General features: G+C 45.8%; 1 protein-coding gene across 5 annotated transcripts in view; it reads left to right on the top strand.

Moving 5' to 3' along the window:
• Window positions 1-12,492, top strand: part of LOC125958326 (serine-rich adhesin for platelets) — a 185,108-nt gene that overhangs the window by 162,032 nt on the left and 10,584 nt on the right. For all 5 annotated transcript variants that reach the window (XM_049691602.1, XM_049691604.1, XM_049691606.1 and 2 more), the window contains exon 6: window positions 8,547-8,614. In XM_049691602.1, the coding sequence (XP_049547559.1) occupies window positions 8,547-8,614 (68 nt within the window). The remainder of the gene's footprint in view (window positions 1-8,546; window positions 8,615-12,492) is intronic.

The following is a 12,492-nucleotide window of genomic DNA, read 5'->3' as shown; positions in this document are numbered from 1 at the left end:
CTCTGTTTTGCCGCCGCCGCCAAGCGCTACATGCTCGCGGACATGTCACACGGTTCTCGGTTTTTGCTGTTTTTACTGTCAGAGACAGCTCTGCCTGGTCTCTGGGCTCGGTAGTTCCCACTTTTTTTCTGGCGCTTTTTTTCATTCATCTCTTCTCAATTCTCGGCTACTATCGGTCGTCGCCGGCAAATGGTCTGTCTGGGTGCGCTGTGGTGTTAGAAATTGTATGCGACATGATGTCGTCAGCGGACGAAACGACGAAAAGCTGGCGCGTTGCTGTGGCACTCCGTCTAACCGAAAAAGAATAACTAAACTGGCCACATGCTATGCGTGCGTGCTAAAGAGATACCCGGGATACGGGAATTGGTGTAGGTATTTGTTTCCTAAAAATGAGCTGACCTCATATTTTCTACCACTTTCCACTACCCAAATCGTAGTTCCTTCTTTGAGCTGAAAAAAAAGAAAACCATCGACCATTTTTAAGGCAATCAATCAACGTTATCCTTAACGGAACGATTTGCTCCACTTTGTTCCCGCACCAATACCGGTGCAATCAAAGGTGAAAGCTACTTTTCCAATGGAAGGGAAAGGCAGGAAAGAACGCAGCCCCTTCCGTTTCTGGTGCTCTTCGGCAGGCGGCGGCGGATGGATGCGAGGGAAAAATTCCAGCCCCAATAATCCCTTTCCACGAGGGGTTGTTCACAAGGAACCATGCACTTCCCGGCCGCCGTTAATTTATTAAGACACATTTTGGAGGGAAATTCCTCCGAAGGAAGCGTTCTGCCGCGAATCACGATAAATGACTATAAATTAGAACCGATTAGGAAGGGTCGGCTTCTACTAAGACGTACGCCGGGTTGGGGCCAGGCTAATGAAGCACTAATGAAGCGAGAATGTCAGGGTGGGATGTACTGTCGAGTGTAAAGCACGGAACGTGCATGTATCGGTGTAAAGAACCGTGTAAGAATCATTGTTAAAAAGCATATTGTTTCTTTTTGAACATGTTGAACGTTACTCGCATTTGGACATAAACATTCTCCTGCAACTCGTTATCGTATACTTTGACTTGAATGTTATTCGATAACATTCGATGGTACATCATTCGATTTATTTGTTTAGCTGATTAGGTTTTGCTAAGCAAATACACATTTTTTTATTGAAATAATACGGGCGGGGTCATATTTATTTTCCTAAGTATAATGAAAAATCTACATTTGTTTGGCTATATTATATGAATTGGAATCATATTTTTGTTCCTCTATTTATGGAAAATGATCAATGAAAATGCAATCACCGATTACAAGTGCTACACTTTGTTATTCCAACTTAATATTGTAGCAATGATTAGGATCAGAGCTTAAACTCCTTGTCTGTCTGTAATTCTATCATTTGTTTAGAAAAAATGTTAAAAAAGCTATTTTAGAGCAAATGATCTCGAAAAACCTTGGTGAGATTGATTAATTCCGATAAAAATCTATACAGTAGCATAAGGTATTATTTTGCATGGCAAAATACAGACCCAACATTGGTTAAAAACCAGGTTGACAATAAAGAACCAACAAGATTTTTCAGTAAATTGGGAGTTTGGGTAATTAAGTTAGTTATGCTACTTTAAAATATTTAAAAGAAGAAGCGTAAGAAAGTTGGCAGCGCGTATATCGTATTTGGTCGAAAACAAGTCTGAAATCGCAAAATTATAATTACACCAAATGGTTTTATTCATGATTTTGACTACATAAAAATCTATCAAAACCAGAAATTGAATTTATATAAAACGGGTTGAAAGATACGGCAAAAAAGTGGCTTCATTGGATTTAATTACCACGTCCATATCCCAATCTTCTTGAATATGCTTCCAAGCTTGTTGTATTGCATCTCAACTCAAACTTGCTGTCACTCATATTGTGGATGTCATAACCTGACGAGCACATTGTCGCTGTCTTCCCGAAACACGGATAACATGGCGCTCAACGTGTAAAGACAGTAAAACCAAACTTTATGATCAAATTCAATAATCGCACCATAAAATCATTAGCAGCATTGTGAGCTGGCTGGACGAACGAATGAGTACCAACCACGCCAGGAAGGCTTAGTGCAATCGTGGTAATTTTTATGGCATTTTTCGATAATTATCACGGTCGAGAGAGAGGGAGAGAGAGCACTGGAACCGACTGGTAGTGCGGGGTGGTGAGCGCACGAATCGGAACCGTGCCTTTTCACGCTTTCCATCGCTTCCAACCAAGCACCAGCCAGGGAGCAGCCTTGCGCTCGATCTGGATAAAGTGATTATATCGTTTTCGATAAGCTACCCCTCATACCGCACCAAGTCCGGCTCCAGGAAAACCCTCGTGGTCCACAACTCCACACACACACACACACACAGCTCAGGATTTTATGGTAATCCCCCGGTTACTGTTACGAGGTACTCGGTGAACGCGCGTGGAGGGAGGTCAGAATCGAACAAATTTTCCATTCATTAGGCAGCAAGCAAGGCGAACGGAGAAAGGCGAGTCGCCATATTACGCTCGACTCGAAGGGGAATTAACATAATTCCGCTGTGATTGCCATGCTGATAAGTGATAATTGTAACCTTACATTATGATCGTCCGGGAAAAAACGACCGCTAAAAGCCGCTCCGCCGTTCATCCATCCGTCGAATCCGAATCGAGTCAAACCGAGACCGAGGGAGACGTCGTGGATCGTATTTTTACGTCAATCGCTTCAATCTTTTTGGTTCTCTTTAAGTCACAAGAATGGGAGGTCTGTACGGAAACGAACCGAAAAAGCAGTTCCTAATCCAGTTTGCACAACTAAAACGTGCCAAATTCGGATGCGCTTTGCCTTGGCGTAATTGAAATTCATTTCACACCGATTCCGGCCAGTCCCCAGTGGCCAGCAAATCAGGCCAGCGAGCAAAAGCGACGGCATATTAACATTCTGATCAGCATGCGCATTCGCTGCTGCTGCTACGCCCGATCCGGAATTAAGACGTCCGATGGCCGGTGTCATTCCGATCGATTCCTATTTGCAATTTGCTAGAGGTCATCGCAAACTGCAGGCGAGCCTCTAGGACTTTTGTGGATCATATAAAGATGAAACGCAAATAAAATCATGCCGCTCATCAACGTCTTTGGCCACTCCACCATCGTGTTGAAGGTGGTCTGCAATCAACACATCGGGAATCAACATTTCGTTCAAACATTCTCCATTTGGTGTACCTGCCTAAGAATGAAGATGGCATTAGATCCTTCAAATGTCACTCGAAATCAAAGAGAACAACTTGATTCAAACACCAAAGCCGGCCATAAAGCCGGTGGAAAACGATAATGGCGTTCAGTGTTGGTTGCGTAATCCAGAAGAAAGGATGCCGAACCTTCCGAAGGGGATGAAATTTGTAAATAGGTGACGCGACGAAGAATTGGCGAATGGGTTGGAAAACGAATGCAAAACGACATCGCACAAAGCATTTTCCCGGATCCCCAGTTGGCGAGTCTTGGCACTCTTTGGAGAGGATGGGATGGGTTTATCAGATTTATAAAATCCATAAAAACAATAAGATGGTTTTAATATAATCATACATTAAATTTTATTGGACATCATTCAGGGCCGGCGCTCTATTATGTGCGAATGTGTGCCAGAGGGCCCATCCTATGTCTAGCTATAACATCGGAGATGCTACGGGCAGGTAGTAGACGGATATTTGGCTTGGGATTTTCCTCCTCCAACATGCCACCAGCACCACCACCACCTGGGAGGAAAATGCCTCAAATGGAATATGTGCGAGACGTCGCCAGACGCTCGGCCAATGGGGACGGTGAAGACATTCTCCCAAAACCTCATTCCTTCCGGTCCAATGAAGGCATATCCGCCGTTTGTGTGTTCCAACGTGGGCCAAAAATGGTTATGGCCGTTGTTTGGCTATTATCATCATCTCGGGAGGGGGGAAGGGTCCTCTTGCTAGCAGATCGTTACGGTTCGGGATTTCGTTTATGATGGAGTAAGTGAGGTGACCTCGGAGGTTCATGTTTTGTCGTAAACCGTCGCCGTATTAGTCGATGAGTATTTTGTGCTTTTCACTCTCTATATGCAAGCTGTATTACACAATTTTAGGAGCGCTTTCATTTCGGTAAACATTCAACATTCTGTGGCTCCTATGATCGATTGCTAATGGCTGTTGCTGTTCGTTCTGTAGTACCGAAGAACTTCAAGATCTCTTTCAAAATGTTCTTTCCTCTTCTCTAAGATAGAACAGAACTTCTTAAACGTTTCAGAATCGTTTCTCCCCTTTTCTACAAATCACTTGCCAAAGGGAATGCAATCGAGTTCCTAACCAACCATGGAAGTGAAAGAAAAAAGGGGATAAGAAATAGTTTCTTCGGTGGAGGGCGATGCAATTTTAATGTTTTTCCGACGATTTTTTTGGCGAGGGGACTCTGCTGGATCGAATTTGTCTTCTTGCACCGGCCAGGGCGTGTGTGTGTGCAGGAACGTGGTGTAGCAACAACTCCAAATAGACATGCACACCACCACCACCACCGGAACGAGCGCAGCAAATGCACTTCTGCCAATTTCACATTCCGCCAAGCGAAGCAATTCTTTCAAGTGGTTATGTGTTGTTTGCTGAAATTTGTTATTTTCCTCCTGCTGTTCCTTCTTCTCCTCCGATTCGTCTCGGTTCCAGTTTCGGCTTAAATTCCATCTCACCAGCGTGACCGCCACGAGGCCGGAGCGCGTTTTATTGAGCCCGGGGGCAGCTGCTTGTGCTTGTGCAATCGAGAGTGCCTTCGGTGCCTGGTCGTTCGCGGACGGAAGAGTCCCGCGTTGCAAAAGTTCGTCTCGAGAAAGACGAGGTGAGCGATTCGTTCCCTTTTGCACACTCACACTCACACACACACAGTAATTTAGGAAAATGCCGAGCTCAACCTTTTCCTCTAAAGCCAGGTTTTTTTTCTGTCCGCCGCTTCTTTCGGGGTCCTATTTGCTGCTGGGTTTATTGTCGTTTGTGCTGTTGTGGTCCCTGCGTGCTTGGTGTCACGTTGTGCGCGATGGCTTTCATTTTCTGCAAACCAAGTTGAAATCACCAACGGGAAAGGGGAAACATCCTTACGTGCATTTTTCTTTTATATCGAAGGACAGCAAGTTTAGGGTATACATTCAGGGGTTTTCGTACAAATTCCATTGACAAACTTCGTCTTTAATGTTCTTATGTGAGTATTGTTTCAAACAATGATCGCAAGACGCCATTTCGTTGTAGTGTTCAGCAAGCGAATGGACCACTCGCTTTGCTGTGCATCAACATTAAACGGAACGCATTAATGGGATAGAGAAATGAAAAGTTATCCATTAGAACTCAAATGCATTCGAGTTGCGCTTGAGAAGTCGCCAGAACGTTCAAACATTAACATGAAGCTTACATCGCAATACGATAAGCGATACTACCAGAAGAAGCAGCAGCAGCACTACTGCCATGTAAGGACGAGCTTTGCAAGCGAACACGCGCTCGTTACATCTCCAGCTATCTCCCATCTCGGTAGACAGCTTGTTCCGGCTCAAGAAAAGATTGCTCGATTTCATTCAATTTACCCGATTGCAAACATGAAAATCCTCTGTTCTCCATCCGCGGTACCATCCGTATGTTGCCAAAGGACGAAAAAAAGCGATGAAAAATTTCCCTTTTGTATCGCGCTTCATTGCTCTTTGGTTTCGCGTCTTGGAATGGACCAGGAACGAGGACCATTGTTAGTACACGTTGTCGTTTGCATCTCATTAGCATCCTTTTGCCCAGAACCACCAGAATCCCTCAGCACCAAACCCACAGTGTCTCCCAGAGTGCCAGTGGTTATGGCCAGCAACAAGCGGTTACAAGAGCGGAATGCCCGACGAATGCAGTTGCATGGAGGGCACGCAGATAGTCGTCGTTGTCTTCGTTGTCGTCGAAAACCATTTGGTGAGATTGAATTTCATGCTCGTAGCAGCAGCAACTCAGCCCCAAGTAAATGTCCTTTAAATTGTCGGAAAACTCCACAAAATCCGCCTCAGCGCAAAGCAGATGGTTCACGACACTGGCTGGCTGGCCTCGTAAAACGCTCGAGGCCAAATGGTTCGCAGTAAAAACCTCGCTCACGGATCATAACCCAAACCAGGACCCAAACTAAAGGGAAATCTAAGATAAAGGCAACAAAGGAGTAGAAGAAAGCGGGTGATACCATTGTGTGCATATTGCATTTTTGCTTATCAGGCGCGCGAATCGCGATCGTGAACCCGTAGCGTGAGCCGCTTCCCACGCCCACCGTTGCAGTGGGCCGTTTGGAAGGTGGAAAAGCGGCCCAAAGACTCCAGTGCTTCCTATCCAATCGCATCACCTTGTCCAACAGGGTGGAATAGCGATAAGATAAGCTAGAAAGAGAAATATCTTTTTCTCCCTCTGCGTGTGTGTGTGTGTGTGTGTGTGTGTGTGTGTGTGAATTCCAGGGGCAACATAAATTTAATGCCCCACCAACAAGAAAAAAGGACGATAGAAGAGGTTTCCGAGCGAAAAACCGGAAATCGCGAACGGTTTCTCGTTTTTACCCCGTAGCACCGGCAGATAATAATTAGATTCTCGCGGCCCCCTTTTTGCTCGGTTCTTTCTGTTCGAACACCCACGCAAAACAGGTCCCCCGCGTACGTGCCCGTGGAAATCGGGGAAGTAGCACGATCGTTATCCCGGGGCCGAGCCAGGGCCAGGGCCCGGGTTTCTTTCTAGGATGCGCGCAAGCTCCGTACAGAAGCGAAAAAGAATGAGAGAAAGAGACCATCGGGGTCGGTGGATCCGGTGAGCGAGTGAGCTAAAGATAACACCACACCATCGAGGGTGGAGGTGCTTAGGCCGAAAGCTTGCTGGCCTGTTTCGGTTCGGTTGCTGCAAAAGGTCCTTCGCTGAAAAGAAACGACGACAGCGATGCTCCGATGCGAGTGAGTGAGACCGTGACCGTGGGAAAAAGCTGCTGCCACTGCTGCCACTGCTGCTGCTACTCGAGCACGAAGAGACCACCCACCACCCCTCGAGCGCTGGGTTGATAACGGCTACGGGTAGAGGACGACGACTACTACGAAGCACGCGCGTCCTTTGCATCGCGCAGTTCTGTGCTTCTTCGTTCGCTTCTGTCGAGTAGCTGGAAAACTAAGAATGGATGGGAAAATGGGAAAGAAACGAACCGGAATTTTCCCTCCTGCCGTGCCAGTGGGTCTCCGCGTAGTGGGCGTACTGATAGCACATTCACACGCGGCAGCAGCATGAGGATGATGATGATGATGATGGGCTGGCAGCTGGAGAAAAAAGAAGGCGAATGAATGGCGCTAGCGAGTGAACGGGATGGCTTGAGGTTGGCGTTCGAGATTCGAGATCCGCGCGTGGAAAAAGCTGCGCAACGGTCGTGGCTGCTGCTGCTGTTGCTGTCGCTAGGCGTGGGAGTTTTCGTGTCGTTTGTCAGTTTGGGAAATGGGGAAGGGGGAGTGAAATACAAGTTGCTTCGCATCACACGACCGACCGACAGACCGACCGAGTTACAAATGAACCGAGTTCTGGTCGAGTGACGTGAAGGGTGATAAACAAAACAGTAAACTGAATGCCCGTCGATGAGACGAACCGAACATTAGGTTTACGAGTTCTTCCTATTCTTATCATTCGAATGACACAAAACAATTAAAAATTTGATTTCTTCAGGTGATGGAACGTTTAATTCGGACCAAAAACGGCTCAGTTTCTTCTTCCAAATAAAACTATTCACTTTGTTTTTGTAACGACCATTTATAAATGAGAACTTTTCATGAAAATTTGTTCATATTTTGGGGAAGATTTGTTACGAAAACTACGATCATAGCATCCAATCTAAAAAGGCGAGTCTGCCAAAATCCCCTTTTTCAGTGAACAGTTATTTAGGTGATTAAAAATTTAGGTCGAGATCGAGTATGAAATTTCCAATATTTTTAGCAGTTAGAAGTTGAAAAAGATATGCTTTTTACGTTTAAAACAAAGGTATTAATTTTTTTTATGAAAACTCTACGGGGATACCTGGCAAATAATGCAGTACAGATTAAGTGTTCAAAATTTCAAATCTGTCGGTACAGTAGTTTTTTTTAAACGTAAAATTTGAGAGAACAGACTTTGCAACCGTAGGTTTTGGGAAAACTTCTTCAATAAAACGAGAATCAGCGAGTCATATATGAGAGGTAGTTTTTCAAAATTCAATATTATAGTCAGTTTTGCATCGTTTGATTTAAAAATTCCACACACACGCCCTTGAAGAGATAAGTAAATGTGGATTTAAAAGAATTAAATACCTTTGCCCCCATTAAGCTAGAAGTTTGGCTACTTTTTGCACAACATTCAAAGCAGTCGAAGGGGGAATCTTTAGAAATTGGAATGAATTCTATCTCAACATCTGATATCATCTAGCATTATCAACAAATAACAAACTGTCTTCCAGAACCACCTCGTCATTTCGAATCATTCCCGTTTAACGACAACAGGTTCTTTAATCCGTCCTCTCATTGTCTCTTTGCAGGAAATTGCCGCCATCCTAATCAGCTTCGACAAACATTCCGAATGGCAGTCAAAGGAAGTGAAAACCAGGTACGTACCCCAGCGCGCAGCTCATATTCCGCTCGCTACGCCATACTGTTCGTTTACTAAACACCTCGACACGATGCTGGGAGTCATCCAGACGGTTTACAAGTTTATCATCCGCCATCTCTCGGCTGCAAAAAACATGAACAAATTAATAATAAACTCCCGACGCGTCTGTCGTTTCGTGCACCTCTGACGAAATAAAAACCTTCGCGCCGGGCCACCACCACCACCAGCAACACGGTCGTGTACAGTCGTGGGACATTCATAAATTTGTCAAAATATGGCATGCCCCTCCTCCCTCTGGTGAGCGAAGGTCCCGAGAAATGGAGACGAGACGGCTCCTCCTGCCAAAGGTATTAACGGTGTACCTGAAGCGGCAAATGTGGCGCTTGTCGTTAGACGGTAAACGGTTTATGATGATTTTCTCACTGGCAATGAACCGGCAATGGTGGTGGTGGCGAGTGTGTCATAAAGTGACGACTCCTTATTGAGAGCATTGTGTCGTTCCTTGGCGTCGAATATGGTCGTCACGGAACCGCTGGCTGCACTGCTCCTGTTGATGCTCCGGTGATAAACGACTCACTCACGCTCACGAACCCACGGCTCAACCCATAGGGGACGTCTTCTTTCGGGTTCCTTCTGTCAGCTGTCGAGGTTGGCCTCCCGAAGCCACCGCGATGTGACTCTCACACGAAGCCAGTTCCGTCTCGAGGGAAGATTTATTCTCACAAACACATATTAATTTAACTTTATCACCTCATCCCGCACGTGGATCAAAATACACTATGTCCTCAGTCCTTCAGGTGCCACCCCCTTGGGGTCTCACGCACATCCTCACGCAGGCAGAGATAGGACCAGACCGTCGTCGTTGTCATCGCCGGACCCGGTGAACGGACCTATTTATGATTATTGTCCGATGTAATTTTAAACATTTTATTTCCCAACCGACCCGACCACCTTTTTGATGACTCCCGTGTTCGTGCTCATCCCCCGTGACGCCCAGCGAGCGGCTGCTCCTGTTGCTCTCGTAAGTCCAGCAAAGGGTGCCCAGCGATCCCCCTTTTTTCTTCTTATTTGATCAAAGTACGAGTGCGGGTGCTGGTGTGCGGGAGTGTGTAAACAAGGGATCATCCAAGGGATGGTTTATTGGGTGTTTGCATTAGTTGCCAAATTTATCGGCTGTCCATTTTATGGCTGACGTCGGCGACACACGGCACGGGACCGACTGGCCTACATTTCCGGCTGGCAAACCGGACGTGGTCAGCCAACCAGCCAACCAACCGGGCACACCTTACTGAGAGCCGCCGGATGCTTTAATACTTTACTGAGTGCGTGAGCTTTATGAGGGTACTGTGGATGTATTTGTTGAAGTTGTTGTCGTTGTTGTTGTTGTTGGGGATAGCCACGAACATCTGGTGGATGTTCAGCCGGGGTAACGATATGAGCGATAATTCGTTGTGATTTATACTATGTTTAAAGTCCATCCGGCTTCCACAATCCATTGTTGTTATCGGAAATGCATTTCGGGGGGTGTGCGGTAAATCGGGCTGTACGTAGGAGGATTTAGAATTAATGAAACGAATATGTCCACTAAAGTTTTGTGAGACTAAATTCATTGATTTATCTGGTTCGAGGCTTTGCTGGTTTTAGTGTGGCGATTACAAAGGTTATTTTCAAGGGTAATTTCGTCTTTTTGCTGACCATCTACTTTGACAAATCATCGCAGTTGGATTTTCTTAAATCATGTTATTTGACAAACTACTTCTCCGTAAAGTTTAGCGCGATGCTCTGGTAAATTGATGATCATGCCTATAGGCAAGTAAAGACCTACAGTGCTACATATTATTGCACATACATCGTGCGCCATCTTGACGCCAAATGCCGTTTATTGACATTGTACTCAGAATATTTCTCTCAATTCAACTTTTTTTTTCTTATTTTCCTGATCTTATTCATAGTAATTAAACGCTCATTAATTGGTTTCTTTGATGCTCATATTTTTTCTACGAATAGCTAATAAAGTTTAGTTACGTCCTCCTTGCTTCCTACTTTGTTCAATCTGATTTGATGGATCTGAAGATTTCGATCTTTCAATACTCATTTTTGAACACACACACACACTCATGATTGATATCTGGTTCCAATTGTTTTAGTTGATAAAACGTGTTTACAATATTTTACTGGCAAAGACTTATGCTTACTTCTAGCACACTTAGCTCATTGTTTCAGGTGAATCAGACACCTTTCACTTAATTTATAATCATCATATCGAAAAAGATTGTCACGCATGTTAAAAACAAAATGTTATTTTAGAAATAATCGAGTAATGTGCGTAAATCACGCAAAACGAAGCTATTGGTGTATGACTTGTTATTTGTTTACTTAGTTGTTGGGTGAAAAAAGCCAAAACAGTCATTTGTGGCAGGGGTGGATAAACTTGTTACAAAATCTTGCGCCAGAAATGATCCATGCGCAAACAAATAAAAACCGACGAAGAACGTAATTTAAAGCAAAGTCTGTGTCACGTATTGCATGTCACCTTATTTAACGTGACAATCGACAACCCTGAGTGCAACCAAGAGAGAACCTCCCTCCGATTGTTACAGGACGAAGTGCCACTGGCTAATAGCGCGCCCGTCACACTCCATTTAGCGCCAACAATCCAGTCACTCATCACCAAATTAAGGCCTGTCAGGGTGGAAACGGACAGCAATTCTCGCACCTAGCCTAGGAATGGGGCGCTACAGGTTTCACCTACAAGCAGCACAAGCATCCATCCTGCGAGCCCAGACTGCTATGATTGACCGGAAAAATTACTCAAAATTAGCCACAAAGTACGCAGGGCGTAACTCTTGGCCATCAGGAGGCAACGCGCTTCGGCGTGGTTTGGCACCAACACCATGCCCGTGCCCGTGACGCACGCAGTGACGTGCACGGTGGCCAACGACGACGACGGCCAGGAACGAGGAATGCACTTTTCCGCGAATTAATTAGGAGTGAGAGCGTCGCGCGGTGTAGAGAAACTTTCCGCGAGGAACGCATTCCAACGTGACTCCACGCGTCGGCGTCCGCAACACTAACAAGGCGCACCAGTCGGTTGCTCCACTCCACGACCGGAAATCCCGGTTCCAGCCTCGACACAACCGCGCCGTCGAGCGGAAAGTGGAAAATGGCTAATTTATATCCGTTCTCGCGCTTAGAAATCCGTTCCACGTCCGGGAAACTTTCACCCCTGGGAGGTGGTGGACTGTAGCTGGAGTGTGCACGCACCATGGCCACCGTGAAAAGGCTAGCCAACTAAGCGCCTAGCTCGGGCACGCTCGGGTTATAGCGTACAGAGGCTGCTAGTTCGCCTTTTAGGCCCATAGCGCCAGAACCAGGCCAGTTGGAGTGGCCTACGAGCCACGGCACTAGACTCCCGGGTTTCCCCGCGACCACATGTTTAGATCTCACTCTCGCATACTTAGAACGCTGCTGGAACGCGGAAATCTGGAGGCACTCAGTGTGGTGCGTTGTAGAAGTGGAAAAATATGTGAGAAGTTAATTATTCGCTTCCACCCGGAAGTGAACGTGTGTATGTCTTCGTTTGGAAGCAGGTGCTTAGGGTGGGACCGCTCTTCGCACATAGAAAGAGAAAGAGAAAGAGAGAGAGAGGTTGAAACACTTGTTTCGCTTCGGCTCCGTTCCGTTTGTTGCGTTCCGGCTCCAATATATGTTTGTCGGAATTTATTAGCATCGCTGATAAACGTTTCTCGGCCCCGCGCTGGCGCCTTTCTTCCGTCCGCTGTATAGTTGACAAATAAATTGGGTTAAGCTACACTTCTTAACGCTCGCTGCTAATGTTATGCAATAGTTTGTGAGTATGTGCGCCAGGAACTAGC

Source organism: Anopheles darlingi, chromosome 3, assembly GCF_943734745.1.
Source record: "Anopheles darlingi chromosome 3, idAnoDarlMG_H_01, whole genome shotgun sequence".
Lineage (NCBI taxonomy): Eukaryota > Metazoa > Arthropoda > Insecta > Diptera > Culicidae > Anopheles > Anopheles darlingi.
This window is presented reverse-complemented; position numbering and strand designations above follow the sequence as displayed.